General features: G+C 41.6%; 1 protein-coding gene across 1 annotated transcript in view; it reads left to right on the top strand.

The window, feature by feature from the left end:
- Positions 1-12,456, top strand: part of si:ch211-106e7.2 — a 64,235-nt gene extending 51,779 nt beyond the window's left edge. Inside the window, exons 3-4 of the mRNA XM_034177010.1 lie at positions 5,261-5,320; positions 12,115-12,456. Coding sequence (XP_034032901.1) covers positions 5,261-5,320; positions 12,115-12,239 — 185 coding nt within the window. The 3' untranslated portion in view covers positions 12,240-12,456. The remainder of the gene's footprint in view (positions 1-5,260; positions 5,321-12,114) is intronic.
- The last annotated feature ends 2,689 nt before the right edge of the window (positions 12,457-15,145 follow it).

Below are 15,145 nucleotides of genomic sequence, written 5' to 3'. Positions count from 1 at the left end.
AGCCATCTCTCCAGTGCCTTTACCTGACATGCAGCCCCATATCATCAATGACTGTGGAAATTTACATGTTCTCTTCAGGCAGTCATCTTTATAAATCTCATTGGAACAGCACCAAACAAAAGTTCCAGCATCATCACCTTGCCCAATGCAGATTTGAGATTCATCACTGAATATGACTTTCATCCAGTCATCCACAGTCCACAATTGCTTTTCCTTCGCCCATTGTAACCTTGTTTTTTTCTGTTTAGGTGTTAATGATGGCTTTCGTTTAGCTTTTCTGTATGTAAATCCCATTTCCTTTAGGCGGTTTCTTACAGTTCGGTCACAGACGTTGACTCCAGTTTCCTCCCATTCGTTCCTCATTTGTTTTGTTGTGCATTTTCCATTTTTGAGACATATTGCTTTAAGTTTTCTGTCTTGACGCTTTGATGTCTTCCTTGGTCTACCAGTATGTTTGCCTTTAACAACCTTCCCATGTTGTTTGTATTTGGTCCAGAGTTTAGACACAGCTGACTGTGAACAACCAACATCTTTTGCAACATTGCGTGATGATTTACCCTCTTTTAAGAATTTGATAATCCTCTCCTTTGTTTCAATTGACATCTCTCATGTTGGAGCCATGATTCATGTCAGTCCACTTGGTGCAACATCTCTCCAAGGTGTGATCACTCCTTTTTAGATGCAGACTAACGAGCAGATCTGATTTGATGCAGGTGTTAGTTTTGGGGATGAAAGTTTACAGGGTGATTCCATAATTTATTCCTCAGTCCATATTTTTTTCCCTCTGCTTGGTCTAAAAAAGTAACTGTTACTGACTGCCACAATTTTTTTTTTCTTGATTTCTTATAGTGTTTCTTAAAGCCAGAAAGTTGCCATTTGAAATGACTTTAGTTTTGTGTCATGTCTGTGATCTGCTTTTTTTCTACAAAATTAAACAACTGAATGAACATCCTTTGAGGCCGGTGATTCCATAATTTTTGGCAGGGGTTGTATGAAATTGGTCACTGCATCCATAAACTTTGGACATAATAAACTCTACATGGTGAATCCTTTTGAACAATTTCATCCCAAGTGCAAAACTGGTGCAGATGATGGTCATAATTACTGCGTATATCAAGTTTGTTCAAGATTGACAAAACATGGATCAAGGAGCTTCAAAATGTGCCCTAATTTGCTTTTCGGGATGGAATGGTGTTCTGTGGAATAGGGGTTTTATCCTGTCGTGAGTAGAGTTGGGTATCGAGAATATGTTCTTTTCGGGTGTCATTAAGAAATGATTCAATCCATCGACATCAGTAGGCTTTTTGCTTAAAATGATTCCCTTATGAGTTCTTCAGAGCGGCCGTTGTTTTTGAGGGCATTTGTCTTGAAAATGATCATTCCTCTATGTTGATTACAGACCCTGTAGCAGCTCTGTAATCAACTGTTTCTACAGCGCGACTCCAGTTTGAAACGTGAACCAATGAGGCAGTGCTTCGAACCGCTGGCTTGTTGGTTCTTTGATTCGCTGCTCTTCAGAAGCGGCAAGTCCGCTTCTTAACCCCTCTCAAAGCCTTTAGAATGTCAATTGTGAGTCACTTTTGTGTTGATTATAGTCACTAACTGGGAATCTTGTCTTGTTGCAGTCAAGAAACGAGAATCATCCTCCGTTCCGTTGGCACAGCTCCAAATGCTGCGTGGCTCTCTGCCGAGACAAAGTCCGTTCGAAATTAATAACTTCAAAACAAATTGCTGCTTTACCTCTTTCCAAATGCTGTAATACAGACAATAAACTACAATAGACTAAAATGTTTTTCCTCCCAAAATGTGACATCTTGCATTCTTCGTGAATTTCATCGTGACATGCAGCACAGCCAGCTGCAAGAGCTCAGCTCAGATGTATGGAAAGACATTCATGCCAATAATGTCTGTAAGGAAATGCTTTTGACAAAATCTACAGATTTTATTTCTATTTATGTCCAGAGATCAAAGATGCACCATGTAGAGTTTATTTATGTCCAGAGTTTAAGGATCCAGTGACCAGTTTGATATTTATTTACTTTAAGACTCAATAAAATGTTATTGACATAGAAAACCTGTAAAGCCTACTTTTAGTACACAGAAAATTCAAAAGAGGAATCGATAAGGAATTGGATAAATAGGCGGAATCGATAATGATATTGATAAAATCTTATCAATAACCAACCCTAATCATGAAATGGAAGCAAACCTCTGGTGTTCTGTCTAGCCAACATCAAGTGGGTTACCCCATTCACAATTGATTCAAAACTTTGAAAAAATTTTGTTTTTATTTATCTTTTTAAAATAACATTGTCTCCGTTTTGCTTGAGTTTGTCCTCACTGCCGTAAATGTAGTTGCTGTCATGCATCCTTCCCTTCTTCCATGTAACACTTCGTGCCACATTACAAAGTTAGATCATCAGCATAGAACAGTAACAAATTCAACCTGCTCTGTAATCCTGTTACGATAATTAATATATTGACTTGATGAACACAGTTGTTTTGGTGTCCTCTGTTTGCTTGTTTGTTTCCCATCAGTCATCAAAATTTTAGCGAGTCCCGCCACTTCTGTCCCCCCGTCTCCTGCTTTCTGCAGGAGGCGGGGTCAGCTTGCTCTGTGCGGGAGGCAGTGCTCAGACGTCAACAGTGAAAGCAGCCGGTCAAAGCGATAGATGAATAGATGATTGATCCTGAAGTAAAAACAAAATCATAGTGAAAGGAGTTAAGGCACTGGAGATCATGCTCGAGACATTTCCAGCTCACTTCTCCTGCTCCTGCCTGAAGTGGCTGCATTATACAGCCTGATGGCACGAAGGACGAAAGAATTCTTCAGTCTCAGTGGTGCACCTCAGTGAGAGGAATCTGGAGCTCACGGAGCTTCTCTGATGGGAGAAGACTGAGTTCAGGGGGTGGCTCTGATTGGGCAGGATCGCCCTGATCTTGGAGAGCGTTCTGTTCTCCACAACCTTCTCCACAGAGCCCAGACACAGCCCAACCACTGAGCCCACCGTCTTTAATTCAGCCTCAGAATGTCCTCTTTCTTAGCACTGCCCCCCCCAACACACAACACCATTAAAAAGGGACACTGGACACAATGGACAGATAAAACATGTACAAAAGCTTTGAACAGACCCTAAAAGAGATTGCATCACTCATCCAAAAAGTTGGGAAGTCAGACGACATCCCGGATAAAACACAGCGTCCAGTTTGGATCTGAACGGCACATTCCACTGTTACAGGAGTTTTTGTCATGGAAAGAGGAGTGGAGGCTTCGCGCGTCGCGGTGGTCCCGCATGGCGCAAAGCAACGCCGTGATGAAGCCTCACGGGACATGTTCTGGCATGTCCAGGCACATCCACAATTTCTCGGATAATCACTCGATGGAAAAACCACTGACAGCTGTCTGAACGCCATCTCAAAGCCGTCCTGTGAGACCAAAACGGAGGTGGTTTTGTCTTGCTCCAGTAGCGAATCCATCGTGACGCGCGAAGCCTCCGCTCGGCTTTCCATGACAAAATCCCTTGTTAAAAGTGAAATCTGCCGGAAAATGGTTGATGCCCAGCTCTTGTGATAACCAGAGAAATGGCACACGATGGTCACGGATCCAGACAGCCATCCGTTTAGAAATGAAATGGTCACTCAGCCTGTCGATGGCGGCTTCGGAGCGCGGCGTGCCCCACAGCCGCTGGGGGCCATCCTTAAAGCGACAGTAACACTCCTTATTCTCTACCAAGCCCGTAACATTTTCACCGAAAGCCGGATAAATTTTTCTAATGGTTTCCAGCTGCCAGTCTGTAACAGTTTCTGAAAAAATTCTGATGGGAAAAAAAGCCCAAATCATTCCGCCATTTCCTGGCAATGAAACGACGACGAGGGGCTGGACCACTCCTCACTCAAAGCCTGCTCACAGGCGAATGACGCAACCGACAGGTGTGGGAAAAAAACATGCATGCGCACGAGGGTTCAAGTTTGTCTGACGCAATCACACGTGATTCAAATCCATATGGTTTTTGAAAAAATGTCGGATACTTTTCTAATAGACCTCGTACATGCACATCTGACTTTATATATAAAATTAAACCCATCATTGGCATCAAAGAAGGAATTGATTGAGATTAAAGGCATGTTTTAAACTTGTTCAATGAGCTTTGGTCTTGACTAAGCAATACTTTTATTTTGTTAACATTAGGAGCTAATGTTTGCTACGTATTTGGACATTGCGGACAGAACACAAGGGAATATGGAAGGAAGTGTGAGTTTTAATGTGGGAGGTCCATAAATATTCTGACATTCCCTGTCCATCCCCGTCTTCAGAATGTATTGGTTGTTGCACTTATAGTTCCTAAGCATCGGGCCAGTCATCATTTAGACAGGTGGATGTCGTGGCTCGTCTTTAGTCTTCTCGGGATGTCGTCTTTTAGATAACACAAACTAATTGCAAGTGATATGCTAGAAAAGGACACAACACTTTAGAATAATTCAGCCTTAAGCAAGATAAAATGCACAGAGTTTTTAAGTTTATTTAAGCCTTCGACACAGAGCTTAGACAAACTGAGTCCTCTAGAGAGACTGAATATGACAACCGCGCTCATCTATTTATTGGAGACCCGCGGGCATCGCTCCTCCTTCAACTTTTTTATTTATTTCATTCCCAAGACATGGTTTTCTATTGGAAGCGTCCTCTAGTGAACCCTAAGCAGGTGTTAGGCCATTATTTCAATGTGACAAACGCTCCCATTAAAACGTGAAGGATTTACAACTGATTTTTTAAAAAGACCTTCAGCCACAGGTGCAGCTGGCCTGAGGCCCCCCGCACGTGGCCTCAGCCACAGGTGCAGCTGGCCCGAGGCCCCTCGCACGTGGCCTGCGGGAAAGCACCTAAAAGGCCTTGGAAAGCCCCTGACAGACTCAATGACTAATAGAGCCCTTTTTTTGGGTTGAACACCTGCTAGCTCAACCAGAGGACATACAGTTCGGATCAGGACACTTGATAGTTCATCACAGTTCAAATATGGACCTAAAAATTCTTCTACATGGACATGCTTTCACACACACACACACACACACACACACACACACACACACACACACACACACACACACACACACACACACTACTGACATTTATATCACTTATATATACAAGATATAACTTTTTTTTAATCTTTCTGTAAAAAAGGTACTTCTTTGCCATAATCCTGTTTTGTAGACCTTATGATAAATTGGATTGAATAACTGAACTAATAATCTGTCTTCTCAGACAAGCCTGATCTCAACATCAAGAACAAGGACTCCAACTTGCCAGACAAGATGTCAAGAGGTAACAAACACAAACATCACAAAGTTGATATTGCATTAAATGGTGATGATAATGATGAAACTTGAGAATTTAAATACCTCAGGGTGCCACCTGCTTCCAAACAGCAAAACATTAAAAATAGTCTCAGCCACAGCAACGGTTTCTTGCATGCTTGTGTTTGCGTGCACGAACCAGTGCGAGAGTACGTTGAAGTTGTGCACACAGCAGTGGAGGAAAAAATTTAATTAAAAACCACCACAATTTATAATACTTAATTCCTGTTACAAAGAGCGGATTTAGCCTCCGCCTAGACGTAAACCAGAAAGTAATAAAATGACGTGGATTACTGTTCTCCCTTTCATGTTATACATGAATTACCTGATCTGCTCCTGTCATGAAGAGCCAGCTGGCTCCCGTCTCACAAAGAGTCAGCTCTTGTGTCATGAAGAGCTGGGCTCTCACATCGTGAACACATCAGCAGTGATCCGCTGCAAATGTGATATGTGTTTTAATTATTACAATGTGGGGACATCCTGCAGTGACACATGCCTCGGGGGCATCCTATGGGGTGATTTCCTGCATGGCATGATATTTAGCAGCTTTGCGGTACGCTGACATGCCATTCAGCTGAAGCTGATGTTATAATTGATTTCCACACGAGGACAGCATGCTGACGTCCGCGTTTCACTCTGTAGTTATGCGACTTCATATCCTACAAGCCAGTACAGGTGTTCCCGAGCTATGACTTGCAAGCACAGATATCTGAACTGTTGCACATCGCAGGGACATGCCCACCTCTGTCAGCAGACCTCATCAGGTCACAGGACAAAAAGGTTCACTCTGTTGCTTTGTTCTGTGATTTTAATTGTATGTACGTATGTATTATGTGTTTTGCATCTGTCTGATGTGTGTTGTAATGTAACACCTTGCATGCATGGTCGCGTCCAGCTGTCACTCTGCGGTCAGCTGACATGCTCCATATGTCTACAGCAAAGCATACGCGCAAAGCGATCACGCCTTCACCCCGTTTGTTTTATTTAATCTCCACTCTTTGTCTGCCATGTAAACTACAATTTATGCGGTGGAAGTGACATCAGCCGACCGGGCCGGCTTCACACCGTGCCGCGTGCTCGGACGCTGGCCGGTCTTCATCAGGGCATGAGCGCCTGCCCACGCATGTCCACTGCGTGTTCTCCAGCTGAGCTGTAGTCCACAGCAGTCAGCTGGTCAAATGTGGTTGCCTACTGTCTATCGTACCAGTAGCGCAAATAGCCCCGCCTTTTCTAAGTGTCCAGCGAGCAGTGTTAGATGCTTGTGTGTGGCACCTGGAATTTGCCTGACACCTGCCAAGAGGGGGATCGAATGAGCACGCACAGGGCATTCGCTGTCTTTCGGTCACGTGTGCGCGAATGGCTGTGGCGACAGGTGTACGAGGCCTTTAAGGCGGCTCCGATTTTTCATGAATGGCATGCAGTTCCTGCTTCGTGCGCTACTTGGCTTCAATCGTGTTATGTGTGAAGGGGCCCTACAAGTTGCAACTAACCTTTGTCACCACTTGCTGTTTTTACCCCGTAATGCCATAATATTCAGTCATAGTCTAAACTGTAACTTTTTCAAATCTTTATGATCAGACAAATGAGATGGTATACTAGGGCTGAAACGATTCATCGAGTAATTCGAATAATTTGATTACAAAAAATGTTCGAGGTAAATTCTTTGCCTCGAGGCTTCGTTTAAAGCTGTAGTACATACGCCAGGCCTGTATGTGGCGCTGTAACGCTCCCACAAAAAACACAGAAGAAGACCATAGCGGTAATCAATGTAGCAGGCGATGCTACAAGTTTACAAAGCCACACGCTGAGTAAAATAAAGCCTTTTAAGAGAAAGAGTCCGTGCGGATCGTCTGAAATGGACTTATTGCGCATTTAAAGTGAAGCAGTGTGTTTGTATATATTAAAAAAAAAAAGACGTCCGCAAGTGAAAAGACGCGCACTTTAAATGAGTCATGTTTAATGATTTAAAAAAAAAGGTTTAATTCAGATTTGGTAAGAGTTTTTATCGACAGGCAGCTTTTGTGGAAACGCTGCAATCCACAGCCGTTTTTCAAAGGCTGTTATTTGCCAAGTATCCACAGAAAACAAAGAATTTAACTTTGGTTTGAGCTGCTCTGTATGGCATGTATAAATATACACTAAACAATGAATAAATGACAGTAATAAAAAGTGCAAATGAAATATGCAATAAGAAGGAAAAAAAGAATGCACTGTCTGCTGACTGAAGATTTCACAGACTACCTGGGGTTATGGTTTTGCAAAGCTCTAAAACTCTTAATATGAAAAAATAAATAATAACCCGGCAATACAGAGAGAGGGAACATCCTAAACTTAAAAATCTGCATGATGGCACAGCAACATTGTGCTTAGGGAGAGCCCTGCCACTACTGATACTGTTTAAAAACACAAAGATACTTTTTATCCTATTGCTTGATTAATCTATAGAATATTCAATTCCACAAATACTCGATAGCTGCAGCCCTATGGTATACTAATCAATATGGTTGGGGCATTTGCAGATTTTGACCCCTGTGTAATTCATTGGCCCCTAGCTGGCTATATCTTCCACCATGGAATGGCCGTCATATATTTTTGTGTAGGCCATGGTACACTCAGGCTTTATTCTAAGTTTTGTTTAGTCCTCTTAAGTGGTACTGATTAGGTCTAATTGATGACTGACTCGTGGGCTATCTGGAGCTTATCATTTTGACAGAAGAAAGGTATCCAGGCATTTCCATACAGCATGAACTGGAGGTAACCCCTGATTCACACAAATGGTGCAGGCCTAGTTCTTTGACCAGTCTTGATTTACAGCATGTGGATTTAAGGAGTTGGAGCAGGAATGTATTCACACATCCTTGAAACCGGCAACCCCACATTACAACCTGACAGTCCTGCATTGGCTTGACAAAAAAAAGAAAAACTCCTTGGCGGTATCCAGCCTTTCTTGCTACAGTGATGATAGGTCACCTTTGTCTTATGTTAACTTTTTTTATTCCGAAGTATCTAGTATGTGACATGCTGAAAAACTGGAAGAAATCAAGTGAACACAAATACTTTTCTCAGTGATCCAAATATGATGTAAATAACATTTTTAACACCTTCGCACTAAAAAAAAAAGTGGTGGTCAAGAGGCATAAATGTGTTTTTGTGTCACTGTCCTACTGACCTCGCTGTAAGACTGACCACAGTTGTAAGATATTACTCATCCCAGATGCAGAGAGGTCAACATCCTAGGGTCACATAATGCAGACATTCCGGCGTCGTCATGTAAATATTTTTTCTGAATTCCAAATCTTAACAACATACCGGAGCATTAGGTCGTAGTGAAGCATAATCTAAGGAAGTGAGTAAAGCTAGTGAGTATAAAATGACAGTCATGCATCAGATGGGAAATTTTCTTACACTGTTAACAACACTGGACAAATCATTTTGAATGCGGACTGTTTAACATTCTCTCTTGCCTATGATTTAAATAAATGCTGTTTGAACTTTCATTCAGCTTGGTGTCACCTCTAGTTTTTCTGAGATTAATAAATTATCGGTTGGACATAGTTCTGATGTGTGTTGTGGAATTTCTGTGATGTTCAGCATAAAATGAGACCAGCGGCTGAAGTAGCAATTAGGAGTCAGACATATCAATGCAGAGATTTATTTTTGGTCTAAGTAAAAATATGCATCTGGAGAAGACACAGCATGCAGTGTATCGCCAGAGACTTCTAACGTTTCATTTAGAGACCCATTTTAATCTCGCGCCGCCACCTCTGCCATAACAAGGACGGGGATGACCCTGGGTCGGTACGTGCACTACAGACATGAGGAAAACATCAATTTTTCCTCCACAGTGTGGACACACTTAACAATTACCCCTTTTACTTAGTGGAAAAAGAAGCAGAAAAGTTGTGACTAGTTGACGTCTTGCAAGTGGATTATTTATGCTGAAGGCTTCAAAACAGAATTTGTTTTGCAGTCTGCATTTAAGTGTTTTTTTTTTTGGGTTCCACCTTTAAAATTAATTTTGTCAAATGGTTACAACAGTTAATAACATTCCATGTAAAACCTGGGTCCCACCGAATAATGAAGAATGAATAAGGAGCCACGCATGGGTGTGTCAGCGATTATTTGAAGAATGACCCACGTTTTCATCTATCACGTATCCGCTATGAAGGTGCCTCTCTGTACCCCACATGTGCCACGTAGCAGCCTCTAGTGAGCCACGACCAACCTGTCATTGGAGCCTCGAATGGCTCGCATCAGCCATACTAAGCCACGTAGTGCCATGATAACGCCATGTTGGTGCACGTTTAGACATGATGGGTTTGGTCCAAACCTCCAGCCCTCCCACACCTGGTCGAACCACGGGTTCCCTGCCTCTGTGCTCCTCACTGGCTTTATTTCTTCTGAGGCTTTAAACACACACACCATGATCCTACTATAAACTTTATGTTCGTCCATTTATTTCTGCAAAATCGCTCTTGTCCATTCCTGGACAGCCACCTCTGTGCGCCGTCTCACTGGCTTAAATTCCATCCGTGGCTTGCTGGCTTTATTTTTTTCCCTGGCTTTAAACAGTCATTTTTACACCGTTATCACTTTTAACTTTGTGTTTGTCCGTTTATTTCTGCAAAATTGCTCTTTTGTGTGCCGTGCCGTTCTGCATACAGAATGAGGTGGCCGCTTAAATTATATACACCTGTTGATCACTTTCTCTCTCTCTGTGTGTGTGTGTGTGTGTGTGTCTGTGTGTGTGTATATGTATATTTTGCAAGTTCTCCCACTTAGAAATCATGGAGGGGTTTGAAATTTTCATCTTAGGTGCATGTCTACTGTGAGAGACATAATGTAAAAAAAATCTGGAAATCACAATGTATGATTTTTTTTTTTTATTATTATTTATTTGTATGTTACTGCTGCAAATAAGTATTTGAACACCTACCAACCAGCAAGAATTCTGGCTCACACAGACCTGTTATTTTTTTCTTTTAGAAGCCCTCTTATTCTGCACTCTTTACCTGTATTAATTGCACCTGTTTGAACTTGTTACCTGTATAAAATACACCTGTTCACACACTCAATCAATAACACTCCAACCTGTCCACTATAGCCAAGACCAAAGAGCTGTCTAAGGACACCAGGGACAAAACTGTAGACCTGCACAAGGCTGGGATGGACTACAGGACAACAGGCAAGCAGCTTGGTAGAAGACAACTGTTATGATTATTTATTAGAAAGTGGAAGAAACACAAGATGACTGTCAATCTCCCTCGGTCTGGGATTCCATGCAAGATCTCACTTTGTGGGGTAAGGATGATTGTGAGAAAGCTCAGAACTACACAGGAGGACCTGGTCAGTGACCTGAAGAGAGCTGGGACCACAGTCACAAAGATTACATTAGTAACACATGATGCTGTCATGGTTTAAAAGGTCTCCCTGCTCAAGCCAGCACATGTCCAGGCCCGTTTGAAGTTCACCAGTGACCATCTGGATGATCCAGAGGAGGCATGGGAGAAGGTCATGTCATCAGATGAGACCAGCATAGAACTTTTTGGAATCAACTAAACTTATCATGTTTAGAGGATGAGAACAACCCCAAGAAAACCATCCCAACCGTGAAGCATGGGGGTGGAAACATCATACTCTGCGGGTGCTCTTCTGCAAAGGGGACAGGACGACTGCACTGTATTGAAGGGAGGATGGATGGGGTCATGTATTGCGAGAAAACAACCTCCTTCCCTCAGTAAGAGCATTGAAGATGGGTCATGGCTGGGTCTTCCAGCATGACAATGACCCCAGACACACAGCCAGGGCAACTAAGGAGGGGCTCCGTAAGAAGCATTTCAAGGTCCTGGAGTGGCCGAGCCAGTCTCCAGACCTGAACTCAATAGAAAATCTTTGGAGGGAGCTGAAACTCCAAACCTGCAAGATCTAGAGAAGATCTGTATGGAGGAGTGGACCTTTGCAGCGTGATGAGTCACTGCGTCAGTGCGTGCACACAGCAGAGCTCATGTGATCCATTAACAAGATATTAAATCAACTATTGACAAACGTTTACAGCTAGGAACTGTTTTATCAAGCTATGAAAACATTAAAAATAGTTACCTTAAGCTGTTCAAAATACATTCTATATGGAGCAGGAAATAGAGGAAAAAAGCATCCAGATAAAACTCTGTGATTCCAGAAGTGATTAGAGGTGTTTTCAGCATCCAAGGTTTGGCAGAAAATGATTAACCCGCTACAAAATAATTATTTTATATATAGTGTCCAGTGCACAGAGCAGGTGGAATTGTGTGCGCAAGAGGGCAGCTGCTCCAAAAATAGCCTCTCAGGTCCTGCGTAGCTGCCAGGTGCACAGATAATGGGCTTTTAGCAGACTCGTAAGCACCATGCAAATGCCTCTAAGCCATTGCAGTAACTTGTACACAAACTGCGCCACGCTGTTGTTGCTAAATTTTGAACATCTTGAAATTAGCGCCACGTTCAGAGAGGAGCCTCGTTAACTGAAGATAATGCCTCTCAGAGGCACGAAACTCCCACGATAGTTGAAGAAACCCTCTCGTAGCAAAGAAAACATGCTGCGTGGCTCCTCCATTATTCGGTGGGACCCAGGCTTAAAGCCATGTGACATAGGGATACATAGCTTACAATTGTTGTAAAAATTAGAGATCACTGAAATGAGTTGAGTTGAAATGTACACTAATGATATTACTGTTGGTAATTGAGGATTGGATACAGTTTTTGGTAACTTATGAATAAATTTTACAGGTAAATGGGCTCCAAACCCAGAGAAGAAATGGACCCCTCAACCTCAGGCGATGGACCCAAACATTTCCAGTGTTTTCCATGAATTTCAGAAGAAATACATGAAGAAACAGCCGCCTATGGAATAGAAGGAGAAGCAAGTTGCAGTTGGCAACAGTTTTTAGACATACTGTCTTTTTTCCTTTTGGAAGTTATATATCACTAAACCATTTTAGTTTACTTAAAATATGAATTTCCATAATAGCTGCTGACAAATGTTACAAATGTACATTTTTGTTTTCTTTCTGCTACAAATGCCAAGAAAAACTGTATGTGTTTTACAGATATTTGCTATATTGGGGGTGGGGAAGGCGAGGGCGGGGGGTTAACTTCAGGCTTCTTTTTCATTGCAGATGGACACGTTTACGCATTATATTATTTTGGACTTTCATACTTCAAATTTAAGCTGTTTAGTCCATGCAAGCTTCACACAGTATGAGACCACATCATAACTTTTCCAAGGATGGGTCACTTATCCAAATCCAAGACTTTTTAACTTCCCACAGCAAACTGCTAAGAGAAAAGGTGCCTTGACACTTGAATGAATTTGATCCACGCACTGGTACGCAATCTGCCATGCCAGAGAGTTAACTCGTTGTAAACTGTGTGCGGCTTTGTGCAAGTGCACAAAGACAATTTGGAAATGTTCAAAATCTCTCGCACGCCTTAATTTGTGAACTATATGTGAACATTGTGCAAACAATGTGAATTATCAACATAATTTTACAGATACTCATAAGAAGGAATGAAAATGCAGCTGTTTCACCAAGGCATTACAATATAAATATTACAAATAATTACCTTTGAGATGATTCCAAATGCATTCTCCACATCATGAAGTACAGGAGAACAGCTGCAGCTGTGTTAAATTCCTCTTTGATTCCTGAGCAATTAGAGGTGGTTTCATCAGCCAAACTCTTGCAAATGATTAATCCGCTACAAACATTATTTTTATATAAAGCAGCGTCCAGCAGCACAAAGCGCTGCATCCAGCGGAACTCAGCGGGTTGCATTGGCACGAGGAATTGCGCAGCAGTGCTGGGGTTAAATGCGTGCAAGTGCCAAGGTGCCTAAAGTAATTTCTATAGAGCACCTGAAGTTTATTTTGGGAGCATTTGATCGATTATCAGTCTTTCTTATGTTGTGCTAGACTCAAGAGAAAGTGTTGACCCATCTGACAAATTTGTATTTATGTACAGTTGTTGGACCTGATGATCTTGGAATCTACAGTTGTTCAGAAAGGTTTGGAAGGTCTCCAAGAGACCTTCCAAACGTCTTTCAATCTACAGTTCTCCTTCTTAGACCTCGCTGAGTCTCTTGGACTTTCCCATTATTCCAAGTATTGCTCACTTCAAATGAGTGGTGTCAAACACGTCATTTTTATGCTGGCAACGAGATACAAGTTGTAGCCAATGATGATCGCTAACAAGGAGTTGATAGGCCTTGGCTCACGTTGAAGGGCTATGTATAATTTTGAGCCTGTGTGGATTAGACAAGATTCTAAATTAATTCAAACTTGCCAAAATCATTAATGATGTGTGCTGTTCAGTCATTCCACCCTGGTAAAAGAACAGTTCAGGCATCATTTAAAAGTCCAAAATTACCATGACATTCATACCCATGATGAGTTTATGTAAACGCCTGACCACATCTGTATCAGGTTGTGCAGCTTTCACTTGTTTACATTCTCAGGTCCTTTAGTTTGTATGCAGTTGATGAAATTAGACCAACGTAATTTATGCAGACTCAAACATGGATGTAAGAGGGAAGCAGTCTGTGTACAGTTTATTGTATTTCATTTTATATTTCAATGCAGTATTTACATTTTTGAACACCTTTTTGTATTTGCAACAGAAATTGTAATTTTTTTCTCTTGTCAGATTTTTTTACTCTTGAAAAATAAATTTTACTTTTGTACACAAATAACTGGTGCTTAAATGTGTCATTTTGCTCTCTGGTTTTTAATTCTTGTAACATCTCACAGGTCTGTCTGTGCATGTAGACATTCCCCAGCCATCGGCAGAATGTAGGCCTCAAATGACTCACTTTAGACTTTGGTAACATACAGTAGTGTTCAGAATAATAGTAGTGCTATGTGACTAAAAAGATTAATCCAGGTTTTGAGTATATTTCTTATTGTTAAGGTACCAGTAGATTCAGTAGATTCTCACAAATCCAACAAGACCAAGCATTCATGATATGCACACTCATAAGGCTATGAAATTGGGCTATTAGTAAAAAAAAAAAAAAAGTAGAAAAGGGGGAGTTCACAATAATAATAGCATCTGCTGTTGACACTACAAACTCAAAACTATTGTTCAAACTGCTTTTTTAGCAGTCCTGTGAATCACTAAACTAGTACTTAATTGTATAACCACAGTTTTTCATTTCTTCACATCTGCGAGGCATTAATTTTGTTGGTTTGGAACCAAGATATGCTGGTTTACTAGTGTGCTTGGGGTCATTGTTGAAACACCCATTTCAAGGGCATGTCCTCTTCAGCATAAGGCAACATGACCTCTTCAAGTATTTTGACATATCCAAACTGATCCATGATATATGGTATGCGATATATAGGCCCAACACCATAGTAGGAGAAACATGCCCATATCATGATTCTTGCACCACCATGCTTCACTGTCTTCACTGTGAACTGTGGCTTGAATTCAGTTTGGGGGTCATCTCACAAACTGTCTGCGGCCCTTGGATCCAAAAAGAACAATTTTACTCTCATCCACAAAATATTCCATTTCGTTTTAGGCCAGTTGATGTGTTCTTTGGCAAATTGTAACCTCTTCTGCACGTCTTTTATTTAACAGAGGGACTTTGTGGGGGATTCTTGCAAATAAATTAGCTTCACACAGGCGTCGCCTAACTGTCACAGCACTTCCAGGTAACTCCAGACTGTCTTTGATCAGTCTGGAGCTGATCATTGGGTGAGCCTTTGCCATTCTGGTTATTATTCTATCCATTTTGATGGTTGTTTTCTGTTTTC

This window comes from Thalassophryne amazonica, chromosome 8 (assembly GCF_902500255.1).
Source record: "Thalassophryne amazonica chromosome 8, fThaAma1.1, whole genome shotgun sequence".
NCBI classification, from domain to species: domain Eukaryota; kingdom Metazoa; phylum Chordata; class Actinopteri; order Batrachoidiformes; family Batrachoididae; genus Thalassophryne; species Thalassophryne amazonica.
This window is presented reverse-complemented; position numbering and strand designations above follow the sequence as displayed.